The sequence below is a fragment of the Gorilla gorilla genome, chromosome 2, assembly GCF_029281585.2.
Source record: "Gorilla gorilla gorilla isolate KB3781 chromosome 2, NHGRI_mGorGor1-v2.1_pri, whole genome shotgun sequence".
Classification (NCBI taxonomy): Eukaryota; Metazoa; Chordata; class Mammalia; order Primates; family Hominidae; genus Gorilla; species Gorilla gorilla.
Genome location: NC_086017.1, coordinates 181,189,187 through 181,210,945, shown reverse-complemented (window position 1 = coordinate 181,210,945; position 21,759 = coordinate 181,189,187). Strand labels below are relative to the sequence as shown.

The 21,759-nt window shown below is 36.3% G+C and overlaps 1 protein-coding gene across 14 annotated transcripts in view; it reads left to right on the top strand.

Annotated features, from left to right (window-relative positions):
• PHC3 (polyhomeotic homolog 3) overlaps positions 1–21,759 on the top strand; it is a 95,743-nt gene that overhangs the window by 56,381 nt on the left and 17,603 nt on the right. For all 14 annotated transcript variants that reach the window (XR_002005355.3, XR_002005357.4, XR_002005358.2 and 11 more), the window contains 4 exons: positions 2,395–2,548; positions 7,668–7,918; positions 11,622–11,781; positions 18,166–18,280. Coding sequence is in view for 10 of the 14 variants with exons in the window: in XM_055381440.1 (XP_055237415.1) it covers positions 2,395–2,548; positions 7,668–7,918; positions 11,622–11,781; positions 18,166–18,280 (680 nt within the window). In the remaining 4 variants the exon portion in view is untranslated. The remainder of the gene's footprint in view (positions 1–2,394; positions 2,549–7,667; positions 7,919–11,621; positions 11,782–18,165; positions 18,281–21,759) is intronic.

The following is a 21,759-nucleotide window of genomic DNA, read 5'->3' as shown; positions in this document are numbered from 1 at the left end:
TGGTTTCCAGGTGTAGGGTTGTGAGCAAATAACTTTAAAAAAATGTTGCCTACTTTGTAGCTGATTCAGATCACAGTTCTGAATTTTATATTTGGTATAATATTATGTTTGATATAAAATTATCCAGTAACAGTAGAATTTTAAAGTTGTACAAAAGACAAAAGAAGATGTTTTATTCTTAGTGGAGCCTTGGAAAGATTTTTATTTTATTTTATTTTATTTTTGATTGTCACCTATTGTTACCTTTATAACTTACTGTTATATCCTTATAGGTGAAACTTGATTGTCCCTTTTACAACACATGGGTTTTGCTGGTTTCAGAAATCCTGATCACTTTTATGTATAATTTTATATACTTTAAAACATCAGACTTTTAAAATAGTTTGATTAAAAATGTACACAATATTAGATGTCGCTGAAAGGTTTCTTGTGAATGTTGAAAGTTTGTTTGTTAACATTTGTGGGGCTAGGTGTGCGGTGGCTCATGCCTATAATCCCAGCACTTTGAGAGGCCAAGGCAGGAGGATCACTTGAGCCCAGGAGTTTGAGACCAGCCTGGGCAACATAGTGAGACCTCATCTCTACAAAAAACATTTTAAAATGAGCTGGGTGTGTTAGTGAACACCTGTGGTCCCAGCTACTCAGGAGGCTGAGCTTGGAGGTCAAGGCTGAGTGAGCCATAATGGAGCCACTGCACTCCAGCCTGGGCAGCAGAGTGAGACCCTTTCTCAAAAAACACTTTTTTAATGGGAAGATTAGTCAGTGTGGTTAAATAAGATTTTAAAAACTCATAATTTTTGTAAACTTAAGTAATAAGCTTTATAGATAAAAGAAGGGAAATGAACTCTTATGGCTTTATTTTTAGTAATCATTTTTCATAAATAATGGTTAAGTAAATAATAAATGATAACAAATTAAATTAAAATACCCACATCAACCTCTAGAAGTATTCTTTGAAATGGAAACATTAATAATAAGGTATTGGCCGGGTGCGGTGGCTCACGCCTGTAATCCCAGCACTTTGGGAGGCCAAGGCAGGCGGATCACGAGGTCAAGAGATCAAGACCATCATGGCCAACCTGGTGAAACCCTGTCTCTACTAAAAAGTACAAAAAATTAGCTGGGCATGGTGGCGCGCGCCTGTAGTCCCAGCTACTCGGGGTGGCTGAGCCAGGAGAATCGCTTGAACCCAGGAGGCAGAGATTGCAGTGAGCTGAGATCGCACCACTGCACTCCAGCCTGGCAACAGAGCGAGACTCCGTCAAAAAAAAAAAGTATTTCTAGTTACATAGCTCCTTCTCAGGGTGCCTTCGATTCCATTTTCCTTTTTCTTTTTTTTTGAGATGGAGTCTCACTCTGTCACCCAGGCTGGAGTGCAATGGCCTGATCTTGGCTCACTGCAACCTCTGCCTCTCAAGTTCAAGTGATGTTCTTGATTCAGCCTCCCAAGTAGCTGGAACTACAGGCGCCCGCCACCATGCCTGGCTAATTTTTTGTATTTTTTTAAGTAGAGGTAGGGTTTCACCATGTTGGCCAGGCTGTTGTGGAACTCCTGACCTCCGGTGATCCACCCACCTCAGCCTCCCAGAGTGCTGGATTGTAGGCATGAGCCACTGCACCTGGCCCCATTTTCCTTCTTAAGTATAATCTTTACAATTGGATAACAAGGTGGTTAAGTTATAGACTTAAAAACTTTCTCCCATAAGTATGGAACATTATAAAAAGAGTAAAAAAATAAGGTGTCAAAGAGCTTAGGCTGTGTGTGTGTGTGTGTGTGTGTGTGTGTGTGTTTCAAGGAAAGATATTTTCTGTTTGCATATTATATATAAAGAGTCATTAGATTGTTGAGTGGAACAGAAAAGGAGAGATATAATTGTGTATCTTTTTTTGTAGATTCTCATGTTACTTTTTATAATTTAATCTTTAAATTACATAATAATGAGGAAGAGCCTGGGATAGAATCCTGCATGTCCTAATATAATGTGTCATTGTGGGAACTCACTTAGTGTGCTTATGAAAAATGTTAGTATCTGTTTTGATTCATGACAGTTAGAAGTTAACAAAAACAGTTGAATTCCCAAAATCGTTATTTTATTTGTATTTTTTAATTATCGAAATAAAAAATACGTTCAGACTTGACTACCATCTTTTTGGAAACCTTGGTGATTTTTGGTCTAGATACTGATCCACAGCTTGCTTTCAGTCAAATATTATCAAGAAATATGAAAAACTTCATTCGAGCAATTTTAAAGTTTTCCTTTCAGCCTGTTAGAGTAGTCATTTTTGCCTTGTTTTTAAATTTAATACACATAGAATTTAATTTTCTGAAATTAAGAACACCTGATAAAATATAGTTTTGGAAACGTTTTAAGGCAGTGTGGTTTGTCATTGCAGGTTTATCAGGTTGAAGATGTGTGTGAAGAAGAAATGCCGGAAGAGTCAGATGAATGTGTCCGGATGGATAGAACCCCACCACCACCCACTTTGTCTCCAGCAGCTATAACAGTGGGGAGAGGAGAAGATTTGACTTCTGAACATCCTTTGTTAGGTGAGAAAATACCAAAATTTGTGGGAATTTTTCTATTTGATAAATGTTAATAATAGGAAAAGTTGATTTTTTCCCCTCTCCTCCTTTCACCGTTTTTGTAGCCGGAACTACAGGTGCACACCATTACACCTGGCTAATTTTTTATTTTTTATAGTTGACGAGGTTTTACTATGTTGCTTAGGCTGGTCTTGAACTACTGGCCTTTAGTGATTCTCCTGCCTTGGCCTTGCAAAGTGTCAGGATTATAGGTGTGAGCCATTGCACCCAGCCTGTTTATTCACTAGAGATGATATTAAACGAATTTGTTATGGTAGTTAATTGTAACAAAATACAGATTTGAGTTTAAGGTTGTTTTTTGAGACAGGGTCGGTCTCTGTCATCCAGGCTCAATCATAGCTCATTGTAGCCCCTATCTCCTGGGCTCAAGAGATTCTTTTGCCCCAGCTTCCAAATAGCTGGGTCTACAGGAACCTTCCAGCACACTTGGCTAATTTTTTATTTTTGTAGAGATAGGGTCTCATCCCGTTGCCCAGGTTCATCCCAAACTCCTGGGTACAAGTGATCCTCTTGCCTCGGCTTCCCAAAGTGCTGGGATTACAGGTGTGAGCTACCATGCCCAGCCTGGAAAGTTCTTTAATAGCAGGGAAGCTCAATAGCTTATAAATTGTTCAGTACCATCCAGATGAAAACCTATCATTTCAGGCTTCTAATTTTTAGTGGTTTGTGCAGACATGTTGCATATGCTCATTCACATTCATGTATCAGACTATTTCTAGTTTAAAAATTAGAATAAATGAAAATTCTTTCAAAAGATTTAAATTATACTTTCCAAAAATCATGAAGCATTCTAAGCCATATATGATATTCCTCACAATTGTTTGTGATTCAGACTGAGTAAGTGCTTTTAGACATGGATTAAAAAAATTCTTACCTGGACTTGTTGGTGCATGCCCAGAGTCCCAGCTTCGTCAGAGGCTGAGGTAGGAGGATGACTTGAGCCCTGGAGTTTGAGTTCAGCCTGTACAACAGAGCAACACTCTGTCTCTTAAAAAAAAGTTCTTGTGCTTAACCATTCAAATTCTTATTCACTATTTCAGTGCTGTTTATGAGTTCAAACAAATATCCTGTATGTGCCTCCTCACAAAGCTACTGTGTATTCTAGGTATTTTACTAAACACAAATGTTTCATGTTATTTTTTAAAATTTATGAATGTTAGGATTAGAGGTTGGCACACTGCTCACTGTTCAGATCTTTTCTGCTGCCTATTTTCTTTCTTTTTTTTTTAAGAGATAGGGTGTCACTATGTTGCCCAGGCTGGCCTCTAACTCCTGGGCTCATGTAATCCTGCCTCAGCCTCCTGAATAGCTGGTACTATAGGTGCTCTCCACCACGCATGGCTTGCTGCTTGTTTTTCTGTGGTCCAAGCTAATGATGGCTTTTACATTTCTGAATAATTGAAAACAAAAGAAGAGTAATAGTTCATGTCATGAAAATATATATAAAATTCAAATTTCGTTGTCCATAAATAAAGTTCTGTGAAACATAGCCACACACTCATTTGTTCAGATATTATGGCTGCTTTTTACTAACCACAGAGTTGAGTAGCCATAGAAACTCTACAGCCATTTATGGAAAGTTTGCTGACCCCTGATCTGAATAATACTAATCTTGGTTCCGGCTTTGTTGTACGTATTCTGTTCTATTGAATATCTTACGGCCCTCATGATCATTTTCAGTTAAGAAGGACTACTACAACAGGCATGGAAACAAACTCTTATGGGACACTAACCCTGTCTGCTATCCAGGCAACCCTTGCCCTCTGCTTTCTTTAGTGTGCCATATCCCCTTCCCTTCTTTTCTCTCGAGCTTCTATTCCCTCACTACTATTGCAAATCTCTAGAGAGCATAAAAGGGGAAATTTAATTTTCTTTTATCTTTTCCTCCTCCTGAAAAGTAGAAAACAGTTAGTCAATAAACTTATATAAAATATTTAAGGTGAGTTTTATATTATTGTTTTTTTTTTTTTTTGAGATGGAGTCTGGCTCTGTCGCCCAGGCTGGAGTGCAGTGGCATGATCTCGGCTCACTGCAACTTTCGCCTCCTGGGTTCAAGTGATTCTCCTGCTTCAGTATCCTGAGTAGCTGAGAGTACAGGCGCCTGGCTAATTTTTGTATTTTAGTGGACACGGGGTTTCACTATGTTGGCTAGGTGGGTCTCGAACTCTTGACCTCAGGTGATCCACCCACCTCGGCCTCCCAAAATGCTGGGATTACAGACATGAGCCACTGCGCCTGGCCTATTATTGTCTTTTTATTCAAAGTAATACCTCATAAGACTTAAGAAAGTTTATAGTATTAAATCTTTGTGGTTTACACTGAAATGGATTTATGTTGCTGCGGATTAACTGGAGTTTTGATTTAAAGGTAGAAATGTAAGTTTTATTGCTAATCTGTCATGAGATTAGAGTTACCAAAAAAAAAAAAGTCAGTTTTATTGAATAGTAAACTTACATTTTAGTTGTGATTTAATTACAAAATAAGCATTACTAATAGTACTTGAAGGAAGTTTAAACATTTCTGAAATATTGGAACACAAGAACGTCTTTCCATGTTTTTCTCAGGAATGTAGTCTGAGATCCTGACAAGCACATCTCTCTGGCTAAATTGTCAAAGTACAATGTAGACTTGAATCTTCCTATAATTTACCTCATACTTATTACTCTTCTGTAATATTTGAGGGGGAACTAAAGCACAGATTGATTTTTTTTTTTTTTTACAGTAACTCATCAAATCTTGAAATAAACTAACTTGCAGAAATAGACTTGTTTCCATCTGAGATTCAGTTGTTATAAATCTTTAAAATTTTTTGAAAGTAAAAAGCATCTATACAAAAAGGTAGAAAAATCTCACATCTCTTGCTCAGTAAATGATACTGAGAATAGACAGATTTGTGGCAAAATTTTATCAGTTAGAACTTGGGTTTTCTCTCATACTTCTCTTAAATCTAGAGGGCGTAATAATTGTCTTTCTCTTCTATTGTAATACATGAGTGTTTCTCATGTTTTCAATTTTTACAACTTATGTAAATAGCTATTACCATCTTCAAAAAGTTATTAATTTATAGCTCTATTTTGAACAAAACTTAGGACTATAAGTTTGGCACATTTATGCACATGATCTAGATATTAATTAGAACATACAGCAAGCATTATTTCTTGAACAAACCAAATTATACTTAGTGCAGCTTTATATTTTAAAAGTAAAATATCTCTTATCTCTAAATCTGTAAGGGACATTAAAATTTTAATTTAGGTTTCAGTTCTCCATAGATTTATTTTTTCCATTCTATAGAAAAGTGCCTTTCAGTCCTACTTCAGAATTTTTAAATCTTTCATCCTTTGTCCCCTAGAAGTATGTATGAAGATTTGGTATGTGAGATAGGATTTTTGTGAAGTTCCTTAGTTTGATAATATGTTTGTACAATTGTGTATTTGTTCCTAGAAATCAGCACATTAACATTTTCTGCTGATTTTCTTTTCTTTTTTTTTTTTTTTTTTTTTAAGCTTTTTATAGATTGTGTGACTTTGTGTGACTTTAAACAGGTTTTCCAGTACGGTTTATTTTGGTGGATTTTTTGGTGAAACTAGGTTAATTTATGGATATAACTGCTGTGAAGGCTGGGCATGGTGGCTTATACCTGCACTTTGAGAGGCGAGGCAGGAGGATCACTTGAGTCTAGGAATTCCAGACCAGCTGGGTGGCTTATACCAGCACTTTGAGAGGCTGAGGCAGGAGGATCACTTGAGTCTAGGAATTCCAGACCAGCTGGGCAACAAAGTGAGACCCCATCTCTACAAAAATCATTAAAAAAAATTTATCCAGGCAGCCAGGCATGGTGAGTGGCTCACACCTGTAATACCAGCACTTTGGCAGGCCGAGGCGGGTGGATCACAAGGTCTGGAGATAGAGACCATCCTGGCTAACACAGTGAAACCCCGTCTCTACTAAAAATACAAAAAATTAGCCAGGCATGGTGGTGGGTGCCTGTAGTCCCAGCTACTCGGGAGGCTGAGGCAGGAGAATGGCATGAACCCGGGAGTCAGAGCTTGCAGTGAGCCGAGATCGTGCCACTGCACTCCAGCCTGGGTAACAGAGCGAGACTCCGTCTCAAAAAAATAAAAACTTTCCAGGCAGGCATGGTGGCACGCACCTGTGGTCCTAGCTACTCAAGAGGCTGAGGTGGGAGAATCACCTGAGCCTGGGAGGTTGAGGCTGCAGTGAGCCTTGATCATACCGTTGGGCTCCAGCTTGGGCGACGTGTACCTGGTCTCCAAAAAACATATAAATAAATAAATCTACTTATTCTGTGGACTTCATGACCCCATTTCATTTAAGCATACTTTCAAAGTACTCCACTGCCCCACCTATACCATTTGGAATATATAAATAGGAACATAGGGTATTTAATAGCTTAAAATTAAGAAACATCAAAACAAAACCAAGCAACCATTTTAGTATAAATTATTCGTAAGTTTATATCTTAAAACATTTTCATGTCTCATGGGAACAATTTTGCTTTTTTTTTGAGACAGAGTTTCACTCTTGTCACCCAGGCTGGAGTGCAGTGGCACAGTCTTGGCTCACTGCAGCCTCCGCCTCCTGGGCTCAAGCGATTCTCCTGTCTCAGCCTCCCAAGTAGCTGAGATGACAGGCATGTGCCACCATGCTCTGCTAATTTTGTTTTTTTTTTTTTTTTAGTAGAGATGGGGTTTCACCATGTTGGCCAGGATGGTCTCGAACTCTTCTCCTCAGGTGATCCACCCACCTTGACCTCCCAAAGTGCTGGCATTACAGGCATGAGCCATTGTGCCCGGCCCAATTTGTTAAACAAAGGTTTGAATAACTTTGAGCAAGCTACCCTCCTCTATAAAGTGGAAATAATAGTAGCTTCTACCTTAGAAGATTATTGTACAGATTAAATGAGGTCTTAAGGTTCTTAGAACAGTTTTTGAAAGTACCAGATATTAACTGTTGTTATTATTTATTCCTTAATTCTCTTTCATTTGCTTGGGCAAAATGCTAAAAAAATTTTTAAATGACTTTTTGTTTTTTTTTTCAGAGCAAGTGGAATTACCTGCTGTGGCATCAGTCAGTGCTTCAGTAATTAAATCTCCATCAGATCCCTCACATGTTTCTGTTCCACCACCTCCATTGTTACTTCCAGCTGCCACCACAAGGAGTAACAGTACATCTATGCACAGTAGCATTCCCAGTATAGAGAACAAACCTCCACAGGCTATTGTTAAACCACAGATCCTAACCCATGTTATTGAAGGCTTTGTGATTCAGGAGGGATTGGAGCCATTTCCTGTAAGTAGCAAGCATCTTTCTGTGTGTGTTTGTAATTTATATAACATTATTTTAAAAGTTACATATTACTGTTCCCTAATAAAAAGCTTGTAATTTTATTTCAAGAAAGTTGTCCATTTTAATCTAGCATTTATCTTTCTACTTCCTTTATTTCCAAATGTTTATGTAGAATTTTATGCCAGCTAAGTTTAGATGCATAAACTAACGGAAAAAATGAAAAAAATTTCAGGACATATTTTTATAATTTTTAGAGAAAGGTAGTTGGAAGTTTATCCAGTGAAATCAACTTTTATATTTTTTCTTTCTTTTTTTTTTAGACAGGATCTTGCTCTGTTGCCCAGGCTAGAGTGCAGTGGTGCGATCATGGCTCACTGTTACCTTGACCCCTGGTGCTCAGTTGATTCTTCTACCTCAGCCACCTGAGTAGCTGAGACTACAGGTGTGCGCCACCGTGCCCCATTAATTTTTGTATTTTTTTGTAGAGACAAGGTCTTGCCGTGTTTCCCAGGCTGGTTTTTAACTCCTGGGGTCCCAAAGTGCTGGGATTACAGGCGTGAGCCATGGCATGGCGCTCGGCTTATTTTTTCTTTTTAAGGGAACTGAAATGACAGCTGAAGTGTACTACTATTTTTATTTTTATTTATTTATTTGAGTTTTTGAGAGAGAGTCTCGCTCTGTCACCCAGGCTGGAGTGCAGTGGCACTATTTCAGCTCACTGTAACCTCTGCCTCCTGGGTTCAGGTGATTCTCATGCCTTAGCTACCTCAGTAGCTGGGACTACAGGCATGCACCACCACGCCTGACCAATTTTTGTATTTTTAGTACCGAAGAGGGGGTTTCACCATCTTGACCAGGCTGGTCTCAAACTCCTGGCCTCAAGTGATCTACCGCCTCAGCCTCCCAAAGTGCTGGGATTACAGGTGTGACCCACTGCACCTGGCCATAAAGTGTATTATTTTAAATCATCTGAAGTTACATCTGAAGCTACCCAATTGATGGTTTGTAATTAGCAAATATATTTTCTCATTCCTAAATTTCAGCCTTCAATCATATTTTTCAAATGCTTTAAAATGTCCCGCTCAAAATGAAGGTGCTCTATCACTACAGGTCTTACAACTTGAAGCTAAGCTGTACATAATTTGTATGCTAATATCTAGAGATAAACATTTTTCCTTAGAAAATATATCAAAGACAAGCATATATAAAAATATGAAAAATTTTTTGAAGGCCTTTTGAGTCATCTGGATTTTCAGATTCATGGGTGAAAATCTTGCATTATGATAGATAGCTACCCAATCAGTTGTTTTTGTGTTCAGTTTCGTGTGTGTGTGTGTGTAACTTGGATTTCCTATAACAATTCTCATACAGTGGATGGAGGAACAGTCTTTTTTTCCCTGTCTGCTCCATACTGACCGGGTAACCTTTGTCAAGTCATTCAAACTTTCTGATCTTTATTTTGCTTATTTGTCAGGTGGAGACGGTGCTTTGCTCTTAGGGTTGTCGAGAGAACTAAATGTGCATAAATTATTCTGTATGGTACCTGGCACTTCATGGCCATAGCCATTATTATCTGTTATCACTAGTGAGAGCCATAACTTTTATTTTTCACATTATAAAAATAATACATGTTCTAAATGGAAGATTTGGGAAATGTACAGGGCAAATGATCCCCATTAATTCCACAATATGTTTATGTATATATATACCACAGTACACATTAATACCACAGTATGTATATGTGTATACATATGTATTGTGGTATATATGTACATATGTATTGTGGTATATATGTACATATACATACTGTGGTATTAATGTATACGTGTTTGTGTATATATATAATGTATATATGTTATACATACATACATATAATCAAGATTATTGTACATACAGTTCTCCTTTCACTGAGGAAATTTGAGTATTTTATCATTATTAATAGTATTGGAAACATTTTGAAAGGTTACATAATATTTCACTTTATGAACATCCATAATTTATGTAATCTTTCCATTATTGTTGGACATTAGGTTTCCATTTTTTCACTGTTCAAATAGTTCTGAAAGGAATATTTATATATATAAATCATACACATTTTAAATAAGTTTCTTAGTATGAATTCCTAGAAATAGAGTTATTATGTCATATTACATAGATATTCATAAGACTCTTGATACGTATTGCTGAATTAGTTTTTGGGAAAATGATTTAAATTTATTCATCCGTGAGAAGTGTATGCCCTTAGCATTGAATGTGAGTTTTTCTTTAAGCAATAACTTTCGTAAATTTTAATTTCACTTGAGGCATATTAAATATCTAACTCAAATGAACAAAATGTTTAAAAAGTTTGTGAGTAATTATACTCTAAAGTTAAATGTAGAAGTTTCTGTCCAATAAGCTGTTGTTCCCCATATGTGGCAGATATTGGAGACTTAACCAGCATTCTTGAGGAATAAGATGTTCTAGTCATTCTGTTTTTTAAATTAGCTGAGGGCTCACCAGTGAATCAATGAATATATTTGATTTGAGTTGTTTTTGTTGAAAATACTTCTAAAATAGGTAGTATTCCTGAGTTAACCAAGTATACTGAATATAAGTGAATATTTTGATGTTAATTTGTTAATATTTGAGGATTTTCCATTTATTTTGTGATTATAGTGGATTAATTTGCTAAACTAGGATTCAGGAGACTTGAGTTCTAGTCCTCATTCTGTTTTTGTAAACAAATCACCTAAACATTTTGAATTTTAGTTTTCTTATCCAGAAAATACATCCACTAATTTTGTCTTGATCATTAACCCTACAAATAAAAAGCTTTGTGCATGAAAAATCTTAATTAGTTGAGGATACTGGCATGTCAACATTTACTGATGATCTTTTGTTTGTCTTGCATTCATATGGAAAACACTAAAATTGGCCGGGCGCAGTGGCTCACACCTGTAATCCCAGCACTTCGGGAGGCTGAGGTGGGTGGATCACCTGAGGTTGGGAGTTCGAGATCAGCCTGGCCAACATGGAGAAACCCTGTCTCTACTAAAAATACAAAATTAGCCAGGCGCGGTGGCACATGCCCGTAATCCCAGCTACTTGGGAGGCCGAGACAGGAGAATCACTTGAACCCAGGAGGTGGAGGTTGTGGTGAGCCAAGATTGCACCATTGCAACAAGAGCAAAATTGTGTCTCAAAAAGAAAGAAAGAAAAAACGCTAAAATTTATAAAGGAAAAAAGTTAGTCTCCACAAAGAACTTGAGAGAGAATTGCTTAATTGAGTAGACTTTTAAAGTTAAAAAAAAAAAAACCCAACTCTTAAATATACTGACAGTTATTGCCTTTGTTTTTCAGTGTTGGACTGAGCTACCAAAATATTTGCAGTGCAGGATAACTGGATGATTAGTATTAATTCGGAAGATAAGGAATTGCTGAATTTTAAGACTTTTTTTTCAAAAACTCCTTGCCTAAACTCAGACAGTAGGTTCCGTTTGACAGAGATGTTGAAGCAGCTGTACTGCTGGTGACCAGAAATAAACCATTCATGTTCACTCTGCCTCACCTTTTCCCAGGGAATAAGGCACTTACTAAATGGATCTGATCAGTTGAACTAGTAAATTATCACAAATAGGTTTCATTTTAAGAGTTTTTTAAACCAAAGTATTTCTGAATGTCTTTTTGGAGATTGTTTCATTTTATTATTTCTCCTTTTTTAAAGGTGAGTCGTTCCTCTTTGCTAATAGAACAGCCTGTGAAAAAACGGCCTCTTTTGGATAATCAGGTGATAAATTCAGTGTGTGTTCAGCCAGAGCTACAGAATAATACAAAACATGCGGATAATTCATCCGACACAGAGATGGAAGACATGATTGCTGAAGGTTTGTGGGTTTCACTTAAGATACCCTTTAATTTAACTTTGACTTTTACTGCTTAAAACAGGATGTGGATTTTTATTCTGTACAGAATTTCACTGGAAGTATTCAACTTTTATTTTCATATAATGCACCATTTGACTAAAATAATGGGAAAGCTAATCAGACTCTCAATGGTCACATAACTAAAATAGCAAGATTAGTGCTAATTTCTTCAATGTCAGTTTGACTTTTGAAGGAGTGTGGGTGGGAAAAGTTCCATCATATGTGAGAGAAGGCAATTCAGAATTTTAGTATCAAAACAATCAATTTTCTTTCTTTTTTAAAGCAGACTTAAGTAACAAATGAGTATTTTACTGAGTTTGCTTAAAATTTTAGAGCTTAAAAAAAAAAAAAATTTTAGAGCTTCTGGGTTGTTTTGTTTCAGACTTTTCTGCATGCTGATGTTTGACATCAGGTGGATATAATTGTATTAAGTATATACTCTTCATTCAAGAGGTGGTTACATTTGTTCAACGAGAAAACTCCTTTTTTATAGACTTTATTCTAATAAAGAATGAAATAAGGCCAGGCACGATGACTCATGCCTGTAATCCCAACACTTCGGAGGCCGAGGCAGGCAGATCACTTGAGGTTAGAGACCAGCCTGACCAACATGGTGAAACCCCGTCTCTACTAAAAATACAAAAATTAGCCAGGTGTGGTGGCATGCACCTGTAATACCAGCTACTTGGGAGGCTGAGGCAGGAGTATTGCTTGAACCCCAGAGGCGGAGGTTGCAGTGAGCTGAGATTGTGCCATTTTGCTCCAGCCTGGGTGACAGAGCAAGACTCCATCTCCAAAAAAAAAAAAATAGGCCAGGCGCGGTGGCTCATGTCTGTAATCCCAGCACTTTGGGAGGCTGAGGTGGGTGGATCACAAGGTCAAGAGATCAAGACCATCCTGGCCAACATGGTGAATCCCCATCTCTACTAAAAAAAAAATATATATATATATATAAATTAGCTGGGCCTGGTGGTGTGTGCCTGTAATCCCAGCTACTTTGGAGGCTGAGGCAGGAGAATCGCTTGAACCAGGGAGTCGGAAGTTGCAGTGAGCCGAAATTGTGCCACTGCACTCCAGCCTGGCGACAGAGCTAGATTCCGTCTCAAAAAAAAATGAAATAAAAGTAAATAGAAGTCCAAGTGGTATCCAAAATGACTGAAGGAAAGCAAACAAAAATGAAAATGAAAACGGTATTTTATACCTTGAATTTGCGATTTAAAAGCAGCAAAGTTTTTACTGTTTTTTGGGCTGAGATTCTGAATTGCCGTGTTCTATAGGAGCATCTTCGTGAGACTATTCTTAATTTTGATCATGGCCCTTCAGGTGATAGAGTTCAATTTAATGCAGTAGCATTTAGAATAGTCAAGGCCCTGTGGTAGTGAATTAACACTTGTGTCTAAGTAATTATCCTCAATGTATTAGTATATTTCATTAAAATTAATTTATTCACTTTACAAATATTTATTGAGCCTATACTGTGTGCCTTTACTTCACTAAATTAAGCGAAATAGCATGCTGGTAAGCAAACTAGATACCATCTTTGCCCACAGATTTTCTAACTTAAAAGGATGACATCTCTGACATTATTAGCTCTTTATAAACTGTTGCAACATGTGAATCACCGTTTTACTTCTTATTTGAACAGCAAGGAGTATACTAGTTTAAAATTTGATTTTTACTACTTATTCTGAGTTCAGTTTGATTGGTTTTAATTTGAAAGAATGTTAACCGTGAAAAATTTCAAACATTCATTAGAATTGTATAATAAATCCCCAATCACCCAGACTCAACATTATCACCCAATTTCAACATTATTTTGCCACATTAGCTTCATTCATTTTGTTTTCCTTCCTCCATTCCTAACCCCCCCTTCTTTTTTCCTCTCTTCTCTCTTCTCTTCTCTTTCCTTTCTTTCTCCTTCCTTCCTCTTTCTTTCTTTCTCTCTCTTTCTTTCTTTTTCCTTCCTTCCCGTTCCTTTCCTTTCCTTTCCTTTCCTTCTTTTGTTCTTTCGTTCCTTCCTTCCTTCCTTCCTTCTTCTTGTTTTAAAGAAAATCGTAGTCACCGGTACATACATCAGTGTGTCTCTCTCAAAATAATACACATTTCCTTATAATGCCATATCACACATAACAAAATAATAATTCTTTGGTGTTATATAATACCTGGCCAATATTCATATTTCCCTAATTTTTTAAAGTCATTTTATAGTTATTTAGTTAAATCAGGTTCCAAATAAGGTCTGTATTGTGCCTTTTGTTTTTGTGAATTTCATTTCCTTTAATTCTCAAATACTGTCTTTTAATTGCACATAGTATTTTATCTGAGAGCATTCTCATGTGAAGTGAAAAGTAACAAAGAATGTGCAGGTATTCTTTTTTTCTTGGCCTATATCTACAATATGTATATAAATGAAAGTTCTAGGCTAAAAAGTATTTATAATGTGTCCCCCTGTGTACACAATAGGAAGAACATGGAAATCTGCTTAGGAAACTTTACAACATATAGTGTGATCCTCAGTTTATAATATAATGGACATATAGTATATGTTAGACTATTCTAGAACATGAGAGGTTATGTATGTATATATTATTTACATACATAAAGAAGTAAAATACAATCCGCTTTCCCTCCAGCAGCTTTTAATGTAGTTTGGAACTAGGAATCTAGGGAATCTCCATACAGAAAGGTAACGAAGGAGCTACAGATGGTATATTCACACTGAATTATATAGACAGAATTTAGAACTTTAAAAGTGGCTAAGATTATTCCTAGTTTGGTGGGTTTCCTATAAAAATGAGATTTGAAGTGGGTCGTGGATTTAATGCATAGATTTAGGATAAACAGCAAGAACATTTCAGATTAGAACACTAAGAGTAAACGCACTAAGAATGTGTAAGTGCTAGGTAACTTCGAGAGAGGGCAGTGAAGAGTAGAGGGTTGGATTAGAGGGGTAGTGGGAAGTATGACTGGCAGAGTGAGTTTCTGGAGAACCTTGGATATTACACAAGCAAGTTTGAAGTTAGGTGGATGGTTTGAAGGTGGGTGGATAGTACTGAAGATTTTTAGGAAGGTGATACGAATAAAAGAGTGTTTTTGGAGACTTTGATGGCCGTCTATAGGATGTATGTATAAGTTTTGCATGTAATTGACACCTGTAGTCATGGCAGGAAGAGGAAGGAAAGGACTGATGTTCTCAAAGGAAAGGACTGATGTTATCATATCAGCAGGATATGATATCAGAGTAAGGAAAGGAAGATGTAGAGATAATATATTTCATAGGGGAGAAATGTTTATATAAAATGTGCTAAAATTTTAAATACTTTCTAGTTTAATTTCCCAAGGTAATTTTATAATTTTCATGTTTCTGTTACTATGTACTTCAGTGTTTATAGGAAGTACTATAGTGTAAAATGGTGAGGTCACTTATTTAGTGGCTTTGGTTTTAGTAGTATATATAGTTTCAACATAAAAAACCTCTGGTAAGCATATAAAGGATAAACTGTGGTTCTCTTTAGACTGGTTCCATAATGAGAGTCTCCAACCAGTAGATTGTGATTCATCAAAGTAGCTTATGGTCTTCCTTGGTATATCTTCACACTGATTATGATTTCCATCTCATTGCCTCTTTTTGCTGCTGTCCTCATGTGATTTCAGGTCTTTGGGGGAAATAAAAAATAACTTCCCCTCATGCCAGAAAATGGGGGATCTAGATTAGGAAGCAGGTTTGGCCACTTCAATAGAGATACAGAATAATATTTGATTAAAGAAGATAGGAATTTAATTTTCTCTGACATACCCAAAGATCAGTCCAGGGCTTATGTGGTAGTTCCTTAGTATTGGGCACTCAAGCTCCAGGGTCTTATGTCTCTGTCATCCGTAGAATGTTGCTTTTATTTCCAAGATGGCTGATCTTCATGATCACATTCTAACCAATGAGATGGGGGAAAGAGCACCATCTGGAATTTGTGAGCATTTACAGTCATATGCCATTGGTTACAAATCAGCCACACCTAGGGCAGAAACTTGTTTTTAATCTGGGTGGCCATGTTCGTAGGGTTTTGTTACTATGGGAGAAAAGCAAAGAGTGGATGCTGGAGAATTACCAGCTGTCTCTGCCATAGAATCCCATTTTTATTAGCTAAATCAGCAGTTTTAAAAAAGTGTTTTGGCAGTTTTCTAATTCATAAATGTAAAAGAGTGACCTTGGTAATATTACCAAATTTGTTAAAAATCTGACTGAACATTAGAACAAGAATTTTTGAATCTGTTAATGTCCCTCACTTCTTTATGAGAAATAAAACTGATACTCTTATTTTTGTTCGGTTAACTGTAAACCATTTCTGTTTGGTATTTCCTCTCTCTCACCAACAAAAACATTTCCTTCTCCTTCATAAGGTATTCTGACTTATTATCAGGTGTTGCACATTGCTATGTTAATTAACAAAAGATCTTTGAAACAAAGCTTTTAGCATATCCTGTTCCTGGAATAACCCTGAGGAATGGATTCTTTCAGGGCTGGAACTAATGGCAGTGGTGGTTGAGTGAGAAGTTCTGTCTCCCTATAGGCTTCTCAGTCAGATCAGATTATAGTAAGATCAGATTATAAGCATGACAAAATAAAAACAGTACTTCTAGGAATTATGTTTTCAGGTCTCAGGAATGTGTTGGTGGATCTCCTGACTGGGCCGTTGGAAGGTCATTGGAAGGGGCAATTTTTAATTTACTTGTTTTGAGACTGTTTCTTCCTCATTGCTACTAAATTGATGACTTTTGCTTATGAAGGTAGTCCTGAGAATTTCCTTAAACTGGTCACTTGTCAGTTCATGATTTCATTATTCAGGATAATGTATTTGTATGCCCCACCAATGTCAAATATTAATTCACAGTTTGTTTTTTTAGTAGTTCTTGCTACTTCACTTAATTTAGCACTTTGCCATCTGCTTCCCCAGTAAAACTGGGATAATGTGAGTACCTGAGCTCACTGAGTACATGCCACCCATGTCTACATTTCTGAGTCCTTGTATTTATCTTAGTCTTTATTAAATGAGTAACATAGACAGAGCACACATATGGAGTTCACAGCTAAAAGCTTTAGTTAGTAAAATGCTTTTCAGTAAAATGCTTTTGTTGCTTTTTTTTATATGACTTGGCAGAGGAATTATGATGATGCAAGAAAATGGCAAAATGTGGTTGATTTAAGAATTTAACAAGTTTTACCAAAGTATTTCTTGAGCGCTATTACATGTCATACTACCCTTTTAGTTCTTATGTGGAAAATAGGAAATGGAACTATCACTTTTAATGCCTACTACCTTTTGGGCACACATATAATTGCCACTTCAATTCTTTGGGAAATGTATTATAAACCCCATTTTACAGATGAGAAAATTGTGGGTCATGAAGATTTAGTTGTTTGCTTATGGGTGACTCCTGCCGAGTACCCGGGGATTTAGCATGGAAGGTTCTTTGCGCTTTGTGTTACTGCCTGAAGATAGTTACATATGTAGGGTGGAAGAAGGACATTCTGACTTAGTAGGGAGCACCCATTAAGTTGAAGAAAAGCATGATGAAAAAAAGCATCAGTGGTTGGGAATTATGAAACTGTGATTTTTAAGCCTAGTTTTTATTTTAATGCAATATAACTAAAAGGAACTGTTTTATAATTGGATATATGCATCTTTTTAAAGAATTTTATGTATGTATATATATGTATGAATGAGATGGGGTCTTGCTATGCTGCCCACACTGGTCTCAAACTCCTTGTCTCAAACGATACTTCTGCGTCAGCCTCCTGATATATGCATCTTTATATATTTTATCATATACTGCAGATCTTCGAGAGAGTTAATTATTTTGCATGCTCCTGTAAAATCAGATGTATCAAAATTTCACCTTTTTGAAGCCATCTTTATTCGCTCCAGTTAGAATTAAGAGTTCCCTGCTATGTATCTCCACAGTGCAATTTATCAAAATTCATATCCCACCCTCAGCTTTTTGAAAGTGTTCCTCCTGGAGGATAATGCCTATGTTATTCATCTTCATTTCTCTCTCAGTGTTTATAAATTTTTTTTTACATTTTAGATGGATTGTAAGCAAGATGAACCTTTTTAAATGTTATGCTTATTTATATAGAAAGAAACTCCTTGTAATTTTTATGCAGAAGCAAGAGGGAATTAGTAGCAGTGGTTGTGTTTTGAAGGCTTTTGCCCTGCCAGAGTGGCTGTGGATTGAGAAGTTAAAGGGCCATTGGTTTGCTAGCAGTATCCAACCAAAGTATAGACTTAAAGAAAATTTGCATAATTAAATTTTTGGAACCTTTTTTTCCTTTGTTTCCTTCTTTTTTAGAGACATTAGAAGAAATGGACAGTGAGTTGCTCAAGTGTGAATTCTGTGGGAAAATGGGATATGCTAATGAATTTTTGCGGTCAAAACGATTCTGCACTATGTCATGTGCCAAAAGGTATTTCTGTGCTCTTGAATTTCCCAAAGGACAGATAAATAGCCATTGCAACTAAACCAAAAAACCCTTGAATAGCTTACCAAGGATAACTATAGATATTTTAATATGTAATATTATAGAAGAAACCTAGATATTATTATATAGAAGAATAATACAAATAGGCAGTATCTGGAGCCACCTAGTATTTAGTTATTAGATTTTGCTTTGCAAAAATTACATATCCATAATGCTTAAAATCAATTGTACAGTATAATCTAATATTAAAGTAGTAGTCTCCTGATGGTAAGAATATATTTAGGAGAATCCCTTCAATGAAGTCATCACGATTTCATCATGATTATATAATACTAGTCCTTAAAGTATCAAAAACAATATTTGTTTTATCAGCTGTTTTATCATTATTGAAATACTTTGATTTACTTTGTGTTGTTTTAAAATGTTTTCATTTGTTTGAATCATATCCTATTTATTTTAGATTTCTTATGGGACAGCTGTAGTATAAATTCCCCACACTGTTAACATTATCAGACAGCAAAATACTTGTCTTTTCTGAATTAGTATTTTCAATAGTCATTATTACAGATAAGTAGTATTTTTTTGTTTGTTCGTTTGTTTGTTTTTGGATATAGAGTCTTACTCTATCGCCCAGGCTGGAGTACAGTGGTGCCGTCTCGGCTCACTGCACCCTCCACCACCCAGTTTCAAGAGATTCTCCTGCTCAGCCTCCTGAGTAGCTGGGATTACAGGCACCTGCCACCATGCCCAGCTAATTTTTGTATTTTTAGTAGAGATGGGGTTTCACCATGTTCGCCAGGCTGGTCTCAAACTCCTGACCTCAGGTGATCTGCCCGCCTTGGCCTCCCAAAGTGCTGGGATTACATGTGTGAGCCACCACGCCTGGCTGATAAATAGTATTAATAACAAAATAAATGTTTAGTCTCTTCATTAATCGTATAATTCCCAAGTTTGGTTTATGTTAAAAAAGAACCCCACCCTAATTCCAGTAATAAATCCTAGTAATACAGATACTTAACCACTAAAGTTGAAGTGTGTGCACACTATTTTGAAATTGGTTCTCTGTTCAAAAAGGTAATTATTCTCTCAAAGGATTTAAGATCTTCGGTAGGATGACTATAGCTTGTACTGTATTTCAAAATAGGTAGAAGAGAATTGGAATGGTTCTAGCATGAAGAAAAGACAAATGTTTAAGATGTGGATATCCCAAGTACACTGATTTGATTGTTACAGATTATATGAATGTATTAAATTATCACACATACCCTAAAACTATGTACATCTATTATGCATCCATAAAAACTAAATAACCTTAACCTCATGAAAAAAATTAATATAATTGCATACATCTAGGGAATTTCTTACTTGAATATTTTATTTTGTATAGGTTATTTCCAAAATATACTTAGTAAAACTTAAGTTAAATAATAGAAGTGTTTTCCTCCAAAATTGGGTTCATTGTTTTGGTTGTCAATCTGTTTTTCAAATATGCTTTGATGTTACTGATAAATCAATAATCAAATTATGTAACTCATGTTTTTACTTGAGTTTTCTAGTTTGCATATACCACAAGAAAGAACAATGGTTATCTGATTCTAAGTGATTTAAAAACTCTAAAAATTTGGGGAAAGGACTCCCTTTCAGAATATTTTAAACTTCTTGACTATTTAAAAATATTTGAGAACACTTAATGCTGCCATCAGTCTTCTCTCAGAGATGATTGCTGAGCTGTCACATTAGTATCCTTTCGATGAACCTCTTTAGCAGGGTAGGGGCCGTAACAGGGAAATGTGGATGAGAGAGGGTAGATTAGGTCAGGGAAGAACCATTGCCATTTACATGTCTGCTTAGCTGTCTTGGAAAGCTAAATATTTAGGGACAAAATATCAAGTATAAAGCTAGCCTCTCTTTTCTATTCTTTTCTTAACGGATAAAGAAGTTTTATCAGTTGATATAAATGGAAATCAGAAACCTACATTGCTGAGCCCACAAATGAGCACATTATGAACACAGCAGGATCTTGAATTGTTTTAGGGTAAAATGAATTGGCTATCAAGATACTTATATTTTTATGGGAAAAATAGCATATTCATTATCATAGTACTTTTTATTTCCACCTCTTGATATCTTTATAAAATGTAGGTGAGGAGAATTTGTTTTGGTCTCAGCATACTGGCTCTGGAATAGTTAGCAATAGCAAAGTTAATTGGGATTTATTCTTGTAACTTTCTTGGAGCAAAGGAATTTTGAAGGGTAGGTGTGGTGGCACATGCTTGTAATCCCAGCACTTTGGGAGGCTGAGGTGGGAAGATTGCTTGAGCCCAGGAATTTGAGACCAACCTGGGTAACATAGTGAGACCCCCATCTCTACAAAACAGATTTTTGAAAATAAGTTACCAAGGCGTTTCATATATGTATTCAAATTTTACTGTTATTGTTACTGAAAATTTTACTAGAACACAACCATGCTTATTCAATATTTTCTATTTATTTTTTATTTTTTTATTTTTATTGTTTTGAGTCAGGGTCTGGCTCTGTCACCTGTGCTGGAGTGCAGTGGCGCTATCACAGCTCACTACAACCTTGGCCTCCTGGGCTCAAGCCATCCACCCACCTTAGCCTTCTAAGTAGCTGGGACTACAGGTGTGTGCCAGCACACCTGGCTAGTTTTTGTATTTTGGGTAGAGACGGGTTTTCACCGTGTTGGCCTTGAACTGGTCTTGCCATTTACTGGTCTTGAACTCTGGAGCTTAAGTAATCCACCCACCTTGGCCTCCCAACGTGCTGGGATTACAGGTGTGAGCCACTGTGCCTGGCTCAATATTTTCAATGGCTGCTTTCACACTACAATGGCAGAGGTGGGTAGTTGGTGACAGAAACTTATATGGCCCATGAAACTTAAAATATTTACCATCTAGTCCTTTGTAGAAAAAGTTTGCCAGTCCTGGTTCCAGGGCTTTAGGATCCATTAAAAGACATAGGATTCTTTTAAGCTGTCATCATGTCTTATAAAGGTCTATGTTCAAAAATACTAGGCAGTCTATTGTGATAAAAGAAAATCTTTCATTAAAGAGTTATATACTTCTAAATTTTCTGAATAGTGAGAGCAATGAATTCCTTGTGTAACTTTAAAATCTCCACTTTACATTTTCATTCTTTGATTTTAATAATATTTGAAAAATCTTTTGTTAGCTGCTTGAAATCCTCTCCCTAGTAGATTAAACTTTTAAAAATTAATGTCTCTTTGGAAGTTATTACTTAGAAAAATCAGATTGAATAAACATTTAGATACTACATAACTTCTTTTTCTTTCGGAACCTTCCATTTTTTTTACTGCTGTGAAAATTGGTTATCCTCTGTATTTTGCAGGCAGTTTCCCACTGTCATGCTGTAATCAGGAAAAAATACAATACCTTGTTATAGATGTCCAGTATTATATTGAGAGATATATTATGATATACACA